Here is a 20,238-nt window from a genome sequence, read left to right as displayed (position 1 = left end):
TTCAAAATGACATTACATTATGCAATTGCCAATTCATTATGTAATTTAATATTGCAATTTGCAATAATTTCCAACAAATTGTATTTTAATTTGCAAAGTGACAATGCAATCCTAAAATCAATTTGAATAATTTTGGTTAAAAAATAGAATAAACATGGATTGAATTGCATTCCATTTTGCCATGGTACTTCAGTCTCAAAATTCAAATGGCAATTCCTTTTGCTTTTCAATTTTCAATATTCAGTTTAATCATTTAACTGTCAATTCGTTTTGCAATTTAATATTTAAAGTGCAATGTAGGATTGCATTTTTAAAACATATTTGGCAAAACTGTCAATGCCAGCTTGAAAAGATTTTGGATTATTTTGGGCAAAACGTTTTGCCATCGTTTTGAGGCATTTTATTCAAATGGAAGAGAAATAGCGCCCCCCGTGATTGCATTGCACTTTGGTCACGCTCTTTGTGTTGCAAAATTCAAATGGCCATTCAATATGCCAAACGCATTGCAATCTGTCAAGTCTCTCGTCAAGGCGGGAACTAGGCTACGTCACTTCCGTGTTTACGTCTTACCCAGTTAGTGCTTGCAATGGAGAAGTTTGCAGCTGCACTAAGGTCTCTGGCTGATTATGTAGAACACCACCGTGTCAACGAGTCTGACTCAACGGACAGATTACTGAAAATGGACGACAGAGTGGGCTATCTAGCCCTACTTGTCCGATTTGATGTCAACCTGGTCCGTTCAAAGATTTCTGAGGCCTTACAGCTAATGGGCGCTAGACGGTGGGGAGACCTTCTGTGGATACCACTGGAGGGAATAGAGGGTTACCTCTCCTATTAGGGAGATCGCGGAGCTCTTTGGAGTTCACAGGACAAGTAGGGCTAGATCGCCCACTCTGTCGTCCATTGTCGTTAGTTAGGCTAAAACTCACAGCCTTTCCTTGCCTGCTCTCTCTCTCTCTCTCTCACACACACACACACACATACACACACAACAGAGACTCCCCTCCGTGGTCTGGCTAGCCTCATAAGCAAACCGGGGGGTGCGGTCGCTCCGGGCCCACGTTTGGCCAAATCTATCTCGCTGAATTGTTGTATACGATGCTTATTTGTAGGCTACTAATTGCTGGGGGGAGGGATGCTACTAAAGTTGCCGCTGGTTGGCAAAGTTATCAGCAGCAACATAAGAGCCTTAATAATGTAAGAACACAGCTGGGTCTCGCGGACACTAGGCCTACTCGCGGTCACGGTTAACATTATTCATCAACTGTGACATGATATGTTTGCGGCGCCAACACCCCCCACCCCCCCCCCAAAAAAAATGTGCCCCCTTGAAAATCGCAAATGCCCCCTCTGTCACTGTACTCTACAGCCGGGTCTGTCGGCCAGAGACTGCAAACTCCTCCATTGCAAACGCTAACTGGGTAAGAACAGAGAATGTCTAATAAGACATTAGCCCGTAGACGGGCTCTGGTAAGAAGACGTTAACACGGAAGTGACGTAGCCTAGTTCCCGCCTTGACGAGTGACTTGACAGATTGCAATGCGTTTGGCAGATTGAATGGCCATTTGAATTTTGCAACACAAAGAGCGTGACCAAAGTGCAATGCAATCACGGGGGGCGCTATTTCTTTTCCATTTGAATAAAATGCCTCAAAACGATGGCAAAACGTTTTGCCCAAAATAATCCAAAATCTTTTCAAGCTGGCATTGACAGTTTTGCCAAATATGTTTTTAAAATGCAATCCTACATTGCACTTTAAATATTAAATTGCAAAACGAATTGACAGTTAAATGATGAAACTGAATATTGAAAATTGAAATGCAAAATGAATTGCCATTTGAATTTTGAGACTGAAGTACCATGGCAAAATGGAATGCAATTCAATCCATGTTTATTCTATTTTTTAACCAAAATTATTGGAATTGATTTTAGGATTTCATTGTCACTTTGCAGATTAAAATACAATTTGTTGGATATTATTGCAAATTGCAATATTAAATTGCATAATGAATTGTCAATTGCATAATGTAATGTCTTTTTGAATTGCATATTGCAGATTGCATTCTCATTTGAAAAAAGCTACTCATATGCTTCCATAGTGAAGTGCCCTAGAGATGGCATCCTCTGTGCTCCTGTTCTGACGGTAGGTAAATTGGAAGGGGTCAAGTGAAGGTGCTAAGCAGGTCTTGAGATGGGCCAGGACCAGCTTCTTGAAGCACTTCATGATGATGGGGGTGAGTGTAATGGACAGTAACAATTTAAGTAATGTAAATTAGGTGAAATTCCACATGTCTTTGCACGTGTACAACTCATTCAACTTCATGCAGCGCTGCTCAGATCTCAGAATATAATAAAAAAGAATAATTTTGAACTTGACCTTAGCCAGCGTTAGGGTTTAGGTATGACGTACATATTAATACATCATTAAAAAAAAATCTAAACCTTGATTCAGGCTAATTTTATATAGGCTAACACACAACATATTTCCCATCACATATCAAAACAATAAACAATTTTAATGAACAAACTCTGTAATGCAGTCTCTGAAAACATTGTGTATTGACCTAACCTATAACTGGCCTGGGCTCAAGCCCGCACAAACTCACAGGACTCTATGCTCACAGGAGGCTAAAACCCAGGATGCTATGTCTGCTGCCATTAATAAACTAAGTGTATGCTGAACAGATTTGCCTTTAGACCCCTCTTAAAAAAAAAAACTATCACAGGAACGGAGAGCACTGAGCAACTCATTTCACCAACAAGGAACCACTGAGAAAAAGAGTATTGAATTTGACCTAGCGCTTATGGCTAGTTGACACAGACGCTCATCAGAAGACTGCAGTGGGCGGTTGGGGATATATATCTTGATCATTGAATTAAGATCCAGTAAGTGTCCTTTAGGCCAAAGTGAGAGATTTAAATTGAATTCTGGCCACAGTGAGGAGCCAATGATGGAGAGTAACTAGGAGAGGAGTTACATGTGTCCTCTTTGGCTGATTGAAGACAGGAGTGCTGCAGCATTCTGAATCAGTTGTAACGATCTTACTACACTAGCACGTAGGCAAACAATGAATTACAATAGTCCAGCTTGGAGATAACCATGGCCTGTACAAGAAGTTGTGTGGAATCTTGTGTCAGATAAGAGCTGATCTTCCTAATGATGTAAAGGATAAACATGATTTTGCAATTGAGGCTACATGCTCAGAGAAGTTAAGTCGGTCATCAATTATGACCAGGTTACGTGCCAATCTATAGTTAAACCCTCTACTGTCCTGCTTCTCAGATCCACCATCCTGGGTCTTTTGGCTATTCCAGAGTAAAGAATAACCAATCTTTTCCAGTTAGGGCCTCTAAACTCTGGAACAGCCCTCACAACATGTATTCTGCACCGTCAGTGTCAGGCTTTATTATCTGCCCTTAAGACACACTTACAAAATAGAGTTTCTTCAGTGAGGGGTTCATTCTATGTTTTCTTTTATTTCACTTTATTATTAGATTTTTTATTTTATCATTATTTAAATTTACTGTATTTTTGTTATTACTGCCTTTTATTCGTGCACAGTACATAAACGGCACAGCGTAACACAGTACACTTTTTTTGTATTTTCCTTTTAATCTATTTAAATTAGTGGTTCTGAAATTTTTGTTGTTGTTGTAAAGCACGGTGTGCTAAAAATTGCTTGAAAAGAGCTATGTAAATATAAATTATAATTATTATTATTAGGCTATTATATAGTCTACAAAGCTGAATAAACAAAACCTCATCAGGCATACTCTGCATTTTTCTTTGCATTTATCAATTATGACATCATGTTAATGCCTATGACATAATCGGCTGAGAGTTCTGCTTTGAACATTCAAACAAAACACTTTGACACAGACTGATACACAGACAGCATTAGGGAAAAAATTCTTCCTGCTATTGTTTTTTTTTCCATTACTTCACAGTTTTGAATTAAGATTAAAAGTAAAACAAAAGAAAGGACTCAAAGGGCTGAAAATGGAGTCCCGTGGATGCTTCATGGATGCTCTGAGATCTCTCTGGGCCAGCATCAGGAGCAAGGTCAGTAAAAGAGGAACCAAACAGCGCCGCAGAAACTTCCGCATTAGCAAGATGCAGGCAATGGAGAGAATGGACCGGAAGTGGAACAGGAGACTGAATAAAAAAGTGAAATCAGAGAAAAAGGTGCCCAAGTCTGGATACAAGACCTCCAAGCAGGACAGGGGAAGAGCTCGACTTGTGGGCTCTGGATGGAAGCCGAGGGGGGAAGAGGGCAAGCCAGCAAGGAGCAAAGTCCATAAAAAGATGGACATCACCCTGCAGGCTTTGCAGGAGTCTCGGAAACCCCTGAAGGTCCAGCTGAGAGCCCAGAGGCCCCACTATCTGGGTGACATGGAGAATGTGGAAAAGGAGAAGTCCAACCAGGACTGCAAGACTGATGAGGGCCCACAGGTGCAGGCCGAGGCACCAAGGGAGACAAACTGCGGTCATGGAGACGCAAAGACTTCCCCTGAGGGGAAAAAAGGCCTGCATCCAGAAATGGCAGGATATGATCCTGGGATGGACACCAGTCGTCCAGGAAAACACGGAGAAGTGTAAGTGAACTTGAGAAAAAGATTAAAAATACAATATACGATCACGTAGAATGCTTTAGTGTAATTCAGCAATTCTTTGTCTGATCTTTTCCTCAGGCTGTGCACCCATGTCAGGCAAAAAGGCCTGCAGCCAGAGATGGCAGAAAATGGTCCTGCAAGCCAGGGGACACCAGCCATCCAGGACAAAACGGGGACACGTAAGTGAAAAAGTGGACTAGAATCAACACATTTGTATTTCAGAATGGTTTAGGTTAATGTTTGGGCTGAACCTCAGTAATGAAGCATGTTTTATATTAGAGAGTCCTGCCTGTGATGGTGAGGAGGAACCTGTGGAGGGAAGGGAGCAGGAGATGAGCCTGGCTGAGCAAACGGAACTTCATGTCCCTGTGGAAATGAGTGAGTTGAGAACACTAAAAAAAAGGATCTGAAATAGAATTGGAATTGGAAACCAAGCTGTACCATGTAACTGATATGTATTTGGAATGAATGAACTTTGATAGGCACTGAGTCCAGCAGCCCAACTCTGCCTGAACTGGACAATGATGACTTGGAGGACGAAGTGCAAATTGAGAACACAGAGGTGGGAGATGTCCAAGGTATGAAGCTGCTCAAACAAACAGACATTCAAGGGAAAAAACTTTTTAAGAGTCAAACAGAAATATTACAAATGAACAAAAAGAGGTTTAAGTTCACTGGATTTAGAAATGAATAGCTATTAGGATGCCCCATAACCCAGGGTACAGCACAGTTGAATTAATACATGTCCTCTTTTACATTATGGCACAGGATATCTTGCAGAGGACGAACACCTGTCTCCATTTGTAAGACTGGATGGCAACAATGAGGCATCAGAAGACTACACCTGTGTCCATTATTATTACTACCGTTTGATTAGTTATTTTATTATTTTATTTTGGATTATTATTTCCTTTTATTTCCCTCACTGATAAAGTATTTTGGCCAATAAAGATATTGCTGAATTGTACTCGTTATTCACTCAAACAAAATTATCCAAGTCCAGTATCTGTAATTTATATTTTATATAACCATTTTGTAAGGCCCATGAAAAACATGAGAAATATTATTTTATACATTCAATATGAATTGGAAATAATGCCCGTTCCTGTGTGTGTGTGTGTGTGTGTGTAATGATGGTAAAAACACAAAAAATACAAAATACAAATTACAATTTTGATGAAAAGTAATTTCATAGATTGTATTTCAAAAATCCAAGGTCCATTCCAAGGTGAAATTACTTGCAAGGGATAAAGCAGTGTTTCCCAAACTTTTTTTCTGGGGACCCACTTTTTAAAAATGACAGACCATCGCGACCCATTTCACTTCAAATCTACCCTGCAACCACCAATATTGTTTTAGGCCACAGGTTCTCCAACTTTTCTATGCCTTCCCCAACCATACATTGCTATAGGATCTAGATAGATAGATCCTGCTTTGAACACGGTTGTGTTGCATTTTGAGCACCATCAGTGTGAAAAGTTGGAAATGACTACTAAAAAGATACTTTTTAATGCGCATCTGAGAGTTTGGGGAAATTCTCGTATGTTGCGCAGTCGTCATTCGTGAGCATAGTAAGCTGTTACTGTATTTCTAAAAAAAATGTTGTAGGCTACGTTGCGTTGCAGACAAATGGGTCCATAACACTGTGGACGTCAATTCCGATGTAAACAGCAAATAACTCAAGTCGTTGTATTGTATTGTTGTATTATATTATATTGTAGTCGTTATATCAGAACAAGAGGCTTTTGCGCAATAGCCGGAAGAATGTGCCTTTACTTTGCAGTTAGTGAGGTAGAAAACGAGAGGAATAGTGTTTAAAATGTCTATTTAAATTGTAGCCTAATATAATGCACTGTTGTGCATTTTAAATCAGAAATAAGAATGTGAGGAGGTTGCTATTAACTTTAAAGATTGCATCTACAATCAAAACTATCTACATGCAAATTGAATGGCCTTATGTCTGGTCTATGGATGTCTGCTTTAGGGCCCGTCCACACGGAGACGCTTTTTGGGTTAAACACAGAGGTTTTGCTTCGCCTTGGCCAAGCGTCCAAACGAATCCTGTAAACGCACTGCCCGAAACCGCACTTTTTTGAAACCTGGTCCCAGAGTGGAAAAATCTGAAACCGTAGCCCGTAGCGTAGTTAGTTGACAGCACGATCACTAGATTTTAATCGGTGAAGTTGAGGAGCTGGTATCTGTTAATGTTTGTGCAAATAGGCAGATTCATGTCCCTTGTAGTTTGCAACTGCGAGGTACATGGCAGGCGCCCCACAGAACGGTTTCATTTTGAGAGGTAGATATCGCTCTGGCACCCCCTCTGCGATGCGTTCATCCCCCAGTTTCATGCGCCAGTTTCATGAGCTTTTATGACAAAACCATGACTGTGGTAGTTAACAAACTACATCCTAATAGAAAACTGTTAGCTTTCCTGGTATCAAATGACAAATGGTCAGTTAGGCCTATAACACAACATAAATTGTGCTGGCGACCCAGACTTTGGGAAACACCGGGATAAAGAACTTGGCAGCACATTTGGGCATTGAGCCAAAAAGGACAATTGTAACTCCTCTTCTAGTCAACATCCTCTGGCTTCCATAAGCTGCTAAAATTAAATTTAAATCTGTCAGTCTTCTCTGTAGGACAGCCACTGCTTCATCACCATCCTAAATTATATGGTACAGACTTACAATATTGAACTGATGAACTTGATTGGCCTACACAGAGTCCTGTCCTCAAGCCTACAGTATAGGAGAAAGTGGTTGAAGAAGGAGGTAGAGGAGGGAAGAGAGAGAAGTGGAGAAGAAAGAAGGAAAGGATAGGGAAGAGCATGGTAGTGCGCATCATGTGTGTCAGGTTGTCAGCGCACTTTAAGAGGAGGTATCCTTGGAATAGTTGGGTCTTCAAGAGTTTTTGTTTTTGTATCCATATCCAAATTATTCATATCAGTCTTATGTGTTGCTTTTGGTTTGAGCTTTCCTGTTGTTTTGAAGTGTCTGTCATACATGTTTATGTGATTTCATTGCCTAATTCTATGCCTAATAGCTATCCCAACTTAGTTATGGTGAAATGTGTTAAGGTGGTCGCGGGGCAGGGATGGATCACTGAACGGGGCTACTAGGCCAAGGCCTCGGGGGCCCTGAAGCTCAAGCCTCTGCGTAAGTCACTACTAAGTTCTCAACCCCTGATATCTGAATAGGGCCCCTCAGTCAAATAACACAGGTTATGTTATATGTGATATGTCTAAATAGGGCCCCTCATATACTATGGATTATATTATTCACTCCTGTTATCTGAATGGGGCCCCTCAGTCAAATAAGTGGCTCATAATCGGTCCATGCCGCGGGCTAAAAGATTGGTCTTGTATTCCAGCAATCAATAAATTAATTGTACATTATAAAGTAACTTTTCCATTATATTAGTTGTTCTTTATATAAATCAGGGATTATACATAGCAGAAGAGTCAGGGGACAGATATTTGTAAAATTAGGGTTAGGATTTTTTTTTGCTGTGCGCGATGATTTCACTGAATCTCACTCCAGCCAAACACTTTGAATATGATTGAATGAAGAATTGTTCGATATCTGTGGGTGCCTGCATCAAGGGCTTGTGGTTTGTCTGGGTATGTTGCTGATCACATTATAAACGGCCACAAGTTTGTTGGTATTAGTTGGTAGAGAACCATCATGAGAGTGGAGGGGGATGGGTCTGGGATGCCAGACACCACTGTTGAGCCTTCTGGAGGTGTTGTGGATCTTATTCAACGAAACTCAGATGAAAGAAGGTACCTGCTTGATAACCCCAGTGAAATGCTCACAAAGGCTACTCTTTTAGTGATTTTATTAGGAAGTGACAGTGTTGGTGAGACTCTGTGCCTGTGTACATTCCTCTCTTTGAGAGTTGGTCTGTGAATATGAATGCAGTGTAATTGTATGACCATTAGTAACTGTGCATGACTGTATGCAAGTGTGTATGTGTGTGTGTGTGTGTGTGTGTGTGTCTGCTTGATAACCCCAGTGAAATGCTCATGAAGGCTCTCTCTTTAGGTGATTTTATTCAGAAATGTCATTTATTTCTTTGTGTATAGGTGGCAGCATCATTTGCCATGTGTGATGTGAAACAATGAATTCAAGTCAGAAATAATAATAAAATAATAATTGCATTTAATTAAATTATAGAATTATAAAAATGAATTCATGACAATAAATATACTTTTTATTTAATAAAACAAAAATAAGAATTCTTCTTTTGTTTCAGTCGAGCATCAAACACTCATCAAACTTCCCCCCTTCGTCCAGTTCAGTCTCCCACCAGGTGTCCTCCCTCGGCCACGGCTCATGTGGCAGGTGCTTACGGTCGGCCAGCACACTGCAGTCCATGCCACTGCGTGTGATCTTGGCGGCCTTGTCCCTCTTCCGCTTGGCCTCGCGCTTCATGGCCTCTCTCTCGGTGCGGTTCTCGGTGGTGATGGTCTCGGAGAACTCCCGGCAGTGGAAGCGCAGGGGTGCAGCGGGGGGTGGCCGGTTGATGAGGGCGACGGGGAACATGCCAGGGTACTCGGGCTTCAGGTAGACAATCTTCTCTCCTGCCATGGGCGTGGTTCTTGAAGAAGTGGGGCACCTTGTAGGGGTGTAGTTGGCGGGCAGGTGTTGGTGGTCTCTGGGCCCTTCTCTCTGGTACGGGTGCGGAAGGCCTGCTTTGACCGGGAGCTGGGTGGTGTCGCTGGTCAGCGTTAGAGCGCGCAGGTGCATGATCCAGCACGTTGCTTGGTTTTGGCCAGTCCTGAGACTTCTTGGCAGCCTCCTTTGGAATTGGTTTTAGGTGCTTGAGTTTCTGAAGCTCGTCTCTGAGCCTAGAGAAGACTTGTGCACAGCGCATCAACTGCTCTCCTAGATTGCTTTTGGGTTGCAGACCAATGGGCATCTCGTCGGCCTTCTTGCTCTTGGAGGAGTCCTTGTGCTGACCCTTTGCCTCATCTTCAGGCACCTTTGAGCTGCCTGCTTTCCTGTCGGTGTCTGGCCCCTCCTTCTCTCCATCACCAGACTTGGTTGTTTTCTCGATCGGGCTTGTCGCCTTCTTGTGCCGTTTCTCCTTCCTCTCTTTCTCACCCTTGCCATGCTTGCGTTTTCTCTTCTTGTCTTTGCACCTGTCAGCATTCTCTAGGAGGCTGTTGCTCGGTTTCTTGGGCAGTTTGGCTTCTGCCTTGCCCACCTCAACCGGAGCAGTCTTCAGTGCCTGTTGGGAGGCATTTGTGTCTGCAGGTTTGGCCTCAGCATCCTCCATGGCATCATGCAGCTGCTGTATCTTGTCACCCTGACTTTTGGGCTTGACCACCAGGCTGTCCTTTGAACTGCTGGTGCCTGGTTGCTGGGGTTCAATCTTGACGTTTGGCTGGCCAGCCTGTGCCTGTTTGGCCTCTGCAACTGCTGTGGATGAGCTTGCCTCTGGCTTTAGTGACTCAGTAGTCACACCGCTTGGGACACACACGGCCACTTCAGCGTGAGCCTGGCTCTCCTGCTGGCTCTCCTGGGCTGGAAGCTTTGCCATTGGAGCTGGTCTCATCAGTCCACTGGTGCTCAGTCCAGCAGCCAGCTCCTCAATTGATGGCAACTGCGGCATGCTGATGAGATGAGCAAGTTCGCTTGGTGCTGGCACTGGATTGAAGGGCACAGTGGTGCCTTGCTGTAAGCCAGTGGAATCCATCGGCGTCAAGGGTGTTTGTAGATATGGATCAGAGGGCATAGAGGTGCCATGAGGTAGGCCTCCGTTGTCCACCAACATGAAGGGTGCCTGCAACCGTGGGTCGAAAGGCACAGCAGTACCACGCTGCTGCCTGTTGGCATTCACATACATGATGGGGGCTTGGATGTGTGTACCATAGGGCACAGGGACACTATACTGTGGGCCTGCACCACCCATAGCCACAATGGGCGCTTGCAGCTGTGGATGGAAGGTCACAGAAATTCCATGCTGTTGACCACTAGGATCCACAAACATCACAGGGCCTTGTGGCAAGGGATCGAAGGCTACAGATCCATCCTGGAGGGTTATCCCTTGGTATCCCTGAGAAGGGATAGGGTAGGAGACTGGGATCTCGGTGACAGGCAGGAATTGCGGCAGAGCAGTGGGGTTGCCGAACAGCCCATGGTTTTGCTGGGGCTGATATCCATACTCTGGCCAAATCACTGGCTGATTGATGACTCCAGAGCCAGGAGTAGGGGCTATTAGGGGGCAAATGGTACATGTGATGAGGATTCAAAAGTATATTCAATAAACTATTGTGAAGAACAAAAATAATGTCAACATTATTTAGATATTTTGTATGTAGAAAAAAAGAACCAACACTTACCCACACCTTGGAAATAGGTGCCTCCTGCCTGATTGGTAAGGATGTGCTGTACACCTAAAAGAAGTAAAAATAGATTAATTCATTGACTGAATCACATGGTATTTCACCAAAAAATGAAATAATTTAAGACCTAAAAATACCTTGATCTTGGTGAAAGCCATCTTGGGTATAGTTGGAGTAATTATATTGAAAATTCATGGTAATCTCACATTACAAATCACAGTATATCTCTCAGCAAGTGAAGTCTGTGTTAAAGATTGCCTTGTGAATGAATGAGAGAATTTTTCAAACATGAACATTCTACTTTGCATAGAATTTAGAATTTAGAATTCAGAATGTTCAGAGCTTGAAAGAGGCCTAGCTGTTGCCATAGTTACGGGCTGTGGTTATCCCCTTTTTGATGTTGAAAAACCAACTGCAAGCTTTAAAATAGGCCCTAAACTCCATTGTATATGGCCAGTTTTTGTATTGTATTTGAATTAAACATGTAGGCTACATAGTATATAAAGCATTTAATAATAATAATAATAATAATAATAATAATAACTAGATGTACCGCATAGCAGTACAAAATATGCCCTACTCTTGCAACTTTTGTGTATGGTATGAGCTACACCAGGCGCGTAACTGAAGCGCTCAGTTCGTGACGCGTAAAATCCATTTTAAATGAGTAGGGGAGCGCGGGGCACAAAGTAACACTTTTTGGTTATGGCTAAATAATTCTAAAATCATTTGAGTTTCACTAGTTATACTTTTTAACAACCAACATACATATCTCTGTTACACATATGCACTGGAAGTTTGTTTGTAGGAGCTACTGTTCTTTTACAATTCCACCGAGAGTGGCGATAGGTGAAATGTTACAACCTGCCCCATATGCGGGGTTAGTTGTAACACTCATCCAAACGGCTGTTTTTAATTAGATTAATTCAATAAATGTATCTGAATGTGTATGATAGAATAGGATCTGACTATTTATGATACATAAGTCATGAACTAACAACAGACGTGTGTCGAAAATTGACTTTATTTTCTATACGGAGAAATAACATGAGAAATATGCGCCAAAGGAAGCAAAGAGTCTAACCAAGGTCAATCCTGCCAAGAAAAGCCCTCAAACCTGAAAACACATGAGGCAAAATGCAAAACATCACAAAAACTAACTAAACTAACACTAATACGCGCATATTTTTGTATTGCAACATCATTGTACAGTATGAGTGGCTTAGTTGTAACAGCGCGTTACAACTAACCCCGCTGGGTCACGTTTGTTATAAGATAAGCTAGCTCCTGCTATGAGTTGGCTACATGTTTCAAAACGGTGTTCATTTTTACCCTACAAGACGGTTATTAAGATGATAGAAGATTGGAGTCAGTGAGCTGCACCCACAACTCAGTAATGGAAAGACAAGTACCACCTAGACATTTAAGTTGATGTCTTCAAAAGGCGTTTTGCTGCAGATCTACGTGGAAACACGTCCATACTGACTGAAAATTTGTGGAATACCGTCTCAATGTGATTAACTGACCAATAGCATGCCTCGATCAACCCCCTGCAAATAGGGAAAAAGTCCGTGTTACATTTAACCCCGCGTTACTTTGTGCCCCGCGCTCCCCTACGCGCCGCTATCACGTCTGGTGTAGCTACTTCCATTGATTATAGGCAGCTAAATGTTGCAGCAGACGCTACGTGAACGGAACGCTTCAGTTACGCGCCTGGTGTAGCTCTTGTATGTGTGTGCCTGTGTGTGTGCCTGCGCGCACGTGTGTGTGTGTGTGTGTGTGCGTTTGTGTCTAATTGTGTGGATGTGTGTGCATTTTGGTGTGTGTATGTCAATTTGTCTCCATCTCCTAAAGAGCCTGGGATTTTGAAGGATAATAACCTACCGATTTCAATATTTGAGTTATGATAACCGATATATCGGCCGTCATTTTTAATAAAATTTTTAACATGTAAAAATGTTCTCCCATAACAAGGTTGAAGGTTCTGATCAAGGTGGGGCATTTGAATAGGCCTAACTATCTAGATTCATATACAGTAATTTATTTAAGAAATAAAATAGAAAGAATAAGAATAAAATAGGTATTTGTTCTGTGATAACCACATTGCCATAAACTACATTGTGAGCAGTTTATATTTGCAGTGCCCGTTCAAACATGCTTTTCCTGTAGAACACCCATAGCTTAATTGCATTCCTGTAGGCATGCTTAAAAAATAAGATGATATGGAAAAGCATCATTCCAGCTAAGCATTCAATAATGAACATTGAATATTATATTATAATACATTAGCCTTTAATAAATGTGCAGTGAGCAGAATTTAGGCACGGCTGATGTGACATTTTTTACAGATCAAAATGATAAGCCAACAGCAATTTAATAACTTTATGATACAGAAGACAACCCATTTTGTGGAATGATGAATCATCATGAAATTTAGATAGATAGATAGATAGATAGATAGATAGAAACTTTATTGATCCCCAAGGAGAAATTCAAGGTCTCAGTAGTAAAAAAAACTCCACTGTACAATATAGAGACAGTAGAAGAAAAACATGATAATAAAATACTAAATACTAAATATACTATATAAACTAAATCAAATATCAACATAGTGTGCTGTACTGATCAGCTAATGAAGCTATCCATTGTGGTTTTCAGAAGTGAAGTGGAGCAATGAATGTGCCTTGCAGCAGAGCTTGCTGCGCCATCTGCTGTACAAACTACGTAATGCCAATACTGGAAATCAGAATGTGAGTGTGTGTACATGTGTGTGTGTGTGTGCATGCAGGCGCGCAGGAAGACATTTTCGGCAGGGGGTGCGGATGCGGCCGGGGGGGGGGGGGGGGGTGGGTCCACGTATATTTAGTTTATAGAATTCTAAAGATACTATGTTACACAGGCTGCAGACCACTCTACCTCTGTCTCCTTAAAACAAATAAAAAAAACACTCGCCCCTCCCCTGCATGAAGAACAGATGAGCTGACAGTTCGCACAACCTATATCGCAACAAGCGAACTCCAAAGACCAGCGATGAAAAAATAATATACATAAATATCTGTGTAAATGCGTACGTACAAACTAAAATATTATTTGCCTAGTGCAATCAATGTAAATTGTATAATATGGATAATATATCCATTATCAAACTGTCTGTTAAAACAAAGAGCTCGCTGCGCCAGGATGGTGTTAGATGACAATGTTTATTTTAAAAACTACCACAAGTAGCCTAGGCTATGCCTAACAATTCATCAAAATAAAAAAGGAATAAAGCATGCACATCCAAAGTATTAAGTTGTGTGCTGGACAAAAAGGTAAAAAATGGAAGAATGAAAAAAAGTCCGCTACAGCAGCTCCCAACAAATGCTTAATTTATTGCGACGTTTCGGGCACTCGCCCTTGATCAGAGGGCTAGTGCCCGAAACTTCGCAATAAATTAAGCATTCATTGGGAGCTGGTGCAGGTGTAGCGGACTTTATTTCATTCTAACAATTCATCGAAACCAGGTTAAATCACATAACATAATGATCATGAGCATACAACAATTAGGCTACTGTGTGAAATATACAGAACATGCAATAGCCTAATTACTTTCGTAATCACAAACACATCAAATAAAAGCGACAGGCTCCCATCTGGGCCTGCACGGCGGCAGGAAAAAGAAGACAGAGATGTGACAGAATGATCATCAACATCATACAACAGTGCGTAAAATATACAGAACATGCAATAGACCAATTACTTTCTATAGCAATAACAAACGTAAAGTTGGAGATGTGACAGAATGATCATTAGCATCATACAGCAATTAGTGCGTATATATACAGAACGTGCAATAGCCCAATTACTTTCTACAGCAATCACAAACACATACAATTAAAGTATGTATACAAAAACGATATAGGCTTATTATTAAAATTATCCCTTTCTTCATCTCACAACCCAAACATGTCATACAAAATGTCGTGGAACAGAAACAACAACCAGAGATTTTCATAAACTATCATTTTATTGTCATCGAGGTTTTAAAGCTTCGCCACCAGGGGGTGCTGCAGCACCTGCCGCACCCCCACTTCCCGCGCCACTGTGTGCATGCACGTGCACATGTGTGTGTGTGTGTGTGTGTATAAGTATATATACTCTTTTGATCCTGTGAGGGAAATTTGGTCTCTGCATTTATCCCAATCCGTGAATTAGTGAAACACACTCAGCACACAGTGAACACACAGTGAGGTGAAGGCGCCTGCAGCAACAGTCGCGCTTGGGGAGCAGTGAGGGGTTAGCCTTGCTAAAGGGTGAAGAGGGCAAAATAACGTGTGTGTGTGTGTGTAAGAGACAGAGGCGGACAGAGTACACAGCTTCATTACTTGAGTAAAAGTACAGATACCCTTTGCTAAATTTTACTCAAGTACAAGTAAAAGTACAACAGTCAGATGTCTACTTAAGTAAAAGTACTAAAGTACTTGTTTTAAAAAGTACTTGAGTATTAAGAGTACAAGAGTACATTTTCTAAATATTGCATTACTACTGCCACGGTGCACAGTACAGAAACATCCTACATGGAGTTATAAAAACAATTTAATGTTAATACCTTGGAGAATGTAAAAGGAATTGAAAGTAAAATCAAAAAATTTTCATCTTTTTACCATATTGCCAGGGATGGGCAGTATTTCTAACACATGTATTTAAAATACGTATTTCAAATACAAAATACTATCTTGTAATGGAAACACTTGAAGCGAAAACTATCATTAACTTGTTCAGAAAATTGAAATAGTCTGGCGAGGTGGGGCCACAGGTTGGCACATTCCCGGGATGGACCTGCTGTATCTTCATCCATTGTTTCGTCCATGGTTTCATCTCTCATCTAAATCTAACCATGGAGTTGACTTTGGCGGAAAGCTGAAGGTGATAGCTGATAGGCTGTTCCAATCAGTGGCGCCTGCACAATCCAATCACGTTTGAGAGGGAAACAACAAATTAAGGGTTTCCGAGATTTTTCTTTTTTCCTTTTTAATTTAGAAGTAACGGGTACTCACGGTTATGGATAGAAATGTAGTGGAGTAAAGAGTATAATATTTGCCTCTCAAATGTACTTGAGTAAAGTCATGAGTACTAATCAAAAATGATACTCGAGTAAAGTACAGATCCCTCAAAACTGTACTCAAGTAAATGTACTCCATTACTGTCCGGCTCTGGTAAGAGAGTGTGTGTGTAAGACTCCTCTCTTCACCCTCTACCAGCAACCCTTCGCTCATCATCTTCGCTCATCATCTCTGGGTCGTTGGGCAAACTGTCTGCGGCCCCCATGCATTGAATTCAAGCCACAGTACATGTGAAGACAGTAAAGCATGGTGGTGCAAAATTCATGTTATGGGGCTATTTATCGCACACCAGAGATCATGGATCAGTTTCAATACATACAAAATATTTGAAGAGGTCATGTTGTCTTATGCTGAAGAGGACATGCCTTTGAAATGGGTGTTTGGGTGGGTGTGAGCAAAGCCTTGTTCCAGAGTAACAAGATTGACGTTATGGAGTGGCCAGCCCATTCCCCAGACCTCAATCCTATAGAAACTTGTGGGGTGACATCAAAAATGTTGTTTCTGAGGCAAAACCCAGATATGCAGAGGAATTGTGAAATGTTCAATCGTCCTGGGCTGGAATACCTGTTCACAGGTGCCAGTAGTTGGTCGAAAGATTATTTTGACTTAATTTATTTAAGGAGTCTTATCCAGACAAATTAACTCAATGCACTGGCAGACACATTTGCTTGTTTTTAGGACAAATTTGCTTAATGCACTGGCAGACAAATTTGCTTGTTTTCAGGATGTGACATCTTAAAAGAAGTCAAACTCTTTGTATCCTTGTATCTGAATGCTGGACAATTTAGAATCCACCTGGAGAGCAAACAATCAAAGAGAAAACAGAGGACACTTCAGCAGGGGTGGGGGGTCAATATACAGTTAAATTTCAGTTCAATACGGAACACATCTTTTACCTTTCAAGTACAGGACGATTACGTTTTTTATGGAACGGTTGGCAACCCTAGGGAGGGGTCTTTGATAATATTATAGCATTGGAGAGGAGATTGTGTAGCCTAGAAATCTAGACGCACCCTAGCGGCGGCAAATTAATTTGCTCAGCTTGTACGTCTAGTATCGAACCATAGGAATTTCTATTGGCTTAACACCGTGGATGACGGCCAATCACAGCGATCTATTTCGTTAGAGAGTCTTAAGGCGGGCTTAACAGGATAACGACATCCTGCGACGGTGAACAACAAGGAAGGTGGCTATGGCAAACGAAGAGCGGTTGTTTGAATCGGCGTTGGCGTCAACTTTGGAGGAGTTGGACTTGTGCTTTTCTTTGAAAGTAGATCAACACAATGCACTTAAGTCATTCCTTTCGAAGAAGGATGTATTTGCCGTTTTGCCGACCGGATACGGATATGGTCGTAGCGCTGGCCTATTGCATGCCTAGGCAGTTTGAAAGACAATTCTCTGCCCGCCCCTTGGATTAAGCGAGGTGAATGATTCGATGCCAGACTATACATGTCAATGATATAGGATGGCCCGCCAGGCTAGAGATTGTGCTGACTGAATAACATTGCAAAAGGTTTTACCAGTGTTTATTCAGACAATCATCCAAGCACAGAGGGCAACCGAGAACAGAACTGAGATATATAGGCCAGCCAACTACTCTCTGGATAGAAACATTCACAGCAAGCTGTGGCCAACACAAACCGTTGTATTACATAACTGCTGGACCAGAGCACTGCTCACGGCCCTTAGGTCTGACTACTCCTTGTAAAAGTGAATCTGGAACACATGTGGAGTCCTCAGACTGTGTAAAGCTGGATCAGGGGCCTCCTCAAGGACTAGAATGGACCATCTTGGTCCATGCAGTGTAGGTCCGTCCCGATGAAAACTAGGAAGCTGGAGAAGGATGCACCTTAGCAGGAAGTGCGTCCTCTATATGTGGAGACCTTTGTCGGAGTACATTCACTGGCTGACTACATTCAACCGCCTGCTCCTGCAGAAAAAAAGAAATGTCTAACCAGTTAATTGTGCAAGGTTATTTATTCATCATATATATAGTTTCATACTATAATGATAAGCAATGTGTGATTTAAACGGGGCTTCATGGTCATCAAATGCTATTATCTAAGTGTGAGGCGACTCATACAAATAGTTTCTGTGACCCAGAGCTGTGCATAGTGCAGCTAGTTGAGTCCCACAGGCTTTTTGTGCTTCCTTGCACTACAGCCACAGGCAACACCAACAGCCCTGTGGCAGCCCCTGTAGGAGCAGGTGTGTGTGTGTGAATGCCTCATGCATGGGTGTGTATGTGTGAATAAAATGAGACCCATACCACATAGCTTCTCCATTTCAAGGCTCCAAATAGTCAGTCACGTGTCTGCTCCTTTGTACTCCCATCTAAAATGCCCTTTGCATGTGACTAATGAAAGTTAAAGTAAAATAAATACAAAACTGTAGAGCTTTAAATCACCAAACGACACACTGCATACTCCTTTCATTGTGTTTAGAATTAATCTGGACAAATAACCAGAACTTTAGCAGACCAACTACAAACACTACATTTTACATTAATCACTCATTTCATGCTTTGTAAATCCATATGGGATAGCACCACAACACCCTCCTGCACATCAGTGCAGTGGGTGGGTAGTGAGTGGAAAGCACACACTTTAGTGGTTTATCTGGCTGATTACCATGCCCACAGCCCACTGCACAGGGCATGCAGGCCCGACTCAAGCCAGTTTCTGTTTGCCCACTTATGGCACAACAGTGGCATCAGTGCCACAGTTACGTCTCGAGGGGCAAAATAACAACATCCAATTTCAGCTTTAGATGCAGTGATCATATAAATCAGATACTCTACTTAATAAAATAATGTAGAGCACAATGTGTAAGCTTAATAATATGAACAGAAAACGTACCATGATACGGACCCAACAACATACCAAACATCAGAAGAGATCCACCATATGAACTAGCAATCTCCTCCTGCATTAAGGACAAAACAGCCATAAACGTTAACTGGTAAATACAGTCATTCCTGGCCTAACAAGTTCATAATCCCTTCAAACTGCACCACAACGGTTTTACAGGACAGCAGCTGCTCCCAGGCTGTTTAAGCAACAGATGCAATGCAAAGCCATAACTCGTAAAGCCTGACTAACAGCAGTAGCTGTGAAGTTACCAACTGTCGCCTCTAGCGGTAATCAGATGCTCAGAACGCTTATATCAGTCATTAATCGGTAGCCTACGCACTAAACGAATCATGCAAATATACAACAAACACTGCGAAGTGCAGCGTAAAAACATATCATTGCGCACTGAAATTGCACAGCTATGCTCCATTACGGACTCATTAAGTCTTACCTTTTACGATTTCGTGATCTTGTTGCACCCAACGTGTTCTGTATCTGGAACTTTCCATCCATCTAACGTTATGGATGCAACACGTGTCATATTTGCTAAGATACTAACGTCGAATAGTATAATCTGACAGACTCATAAATGTTGTAAATTACACTAGGCAATACTAAAATTGTACACATTCGATTACCGTAAAAACTATGGTGTTGGAACCTGCTGATTCGAGAATAGCTGCAATCTGATTTTAAAAAATCAAGGGCATGCCAATGATAGGCTTCCTAGCTAAACGTTAATAGTTTAACTTTAACATTCATCAAGTTTTATGGAAGGCTATTTGTCAATTATGCTCTAATTTAATATCCACTCACTTAAAATAATTGTGTTTAACTCACCTTTGCAGTGATTATGGTCAGATAATTTTTAATAGACGGGCTCTCGCATGTCTACCTAGGACTGTAACTAGACTGACAGCAACGCGTCTGTAAAGTACGGGATTAATGTAGGACAATTCCACAAAATACACAACGCGAAGACGCGTCAAACAAAGTTGACAGCTTCCGTCAAAACAATTCACTTCTAATTTATCAATGAAAATAAAAGCTTGAATTTTGTGCCGTCTTTCAGATAGTGGCTTCCCTTCTTTGCGTCGTGCGCTCGTGCTTCTTCTGTTTTTGTCTAGTACCGTGACTCCTCCCACCTGTGATGGTTGTATTGTTGCACGCAAATATTCCCAGTATTACTGGTGAAAATCAATTTTATACAGTATATATATATTTTTTAATGAGAGCAGATGAGTCTGATATTATTTTGGTTTAATTTAAGCTCAAGGTTGATAGACATCAAGCAGTTTTTCAGTTATCAAAATTCTCA

At 41.6% G+C, this 20,238-nt stretch overlaps 1 protein-coding gene, 1 long non-coding RNA gene and 1 other non-coding gene across 5 annotated transcripts; 1 reads left to right on the top strand and 2 right to left on the bottom strand.

The window, feature by feature from the left end:
• Nucleotides 1-2,088: 2,088 nt before the first annotated feature.
• LOC143122653 (uncharacterized) lies at nucleotides 2,089-7,160 on the top strand. Its single transcript, XM_076283435.1, has 6 exons — nucleotides 2,089-4,596; nucleotides 4,693-4,793; nucleotides 4,894-4,992; nucleotides 5,097-5,192; nucleotides 5,383-5,481; nucleotides 7,111-7,160. The coding sequence occupies exons 1-6, from the start codon at nucleotides 4,001-4,003 to the stop codon at nucleotides 7,158-7,160; spliced, it is 1,041 nt and encodes a 346-aa protein (XP_076139550.1). The 5' UTR covers nucleotides 2,089-4,000.
• A 10,323-nt stretch (nucleotides 7,161-17,483) lies between these two features.
• LOC143122563 (uncharacterized) lies at nucleotides 17,484-20,017 on the bottom strand. Of its 3 annotated transcripts, XR_012986725.1 has the most exons (5): nucleotides 19,761-20,017; nucleotides 19,372-19,433; nucleotides 18,927-18,993; nucleotides 18,338-18,424; nucleotides 17,484-17,998 (listed from the first exon to the last, which is right to left on the bottom strand). It is a non-coding gene; the product is annotated as an uncharacterized LOC143122563 (long non-coding RNA). The 3 variants fall into 3 exon arrangements; XR_012986724.1 differs by having other exon boundaries at nucleotides 17,486-17,998; nucleotides 19,372-20,017; XR_012986726.1 differs by lacking the exon at nucleotides 19,372-19,433 and having other exon boundaries at nucleotides 17,486-17,998.
• On the bottom strand, nucleotides 18,682-18,811 carry LOC143123587 (small nucleolar RNA SNORA17). Its single transcript, XR_012986873.1, has one exon. It is a non-coding gene; the product is annotated as a small nucleolar RNA SNORA17 (small nucleolar RNA).
• Nucleotides 20,018-20,238: the final 221 nt, after the last annotated feature.

This window comes from Alosa pseudoharengus, unplaced genomic scaffold (assembly GCF_046254945.1).
Source record: "Alosa pseudoharengus isolate Yale_2024_CS ecotype anadromous, Long Island Sound unplaced genomic scaffold, YU_APseudo_1.1 YU_APseudo_1.1_scf_14, whole genome shotgun sequence".
In the NCBI taxonomy this organism is placed as follows: Eukaryota; Metazoa; Chordata; class Actinopteri; order Clupeiformes; family Clupeidae; genus Alosa; species Alosa pseudoharengus.
The sequence above is the reverse complement of the archived record's forward strand: the minus strand, read 5'-3'. Positions and strand labels throughout refer to the sequence as shown.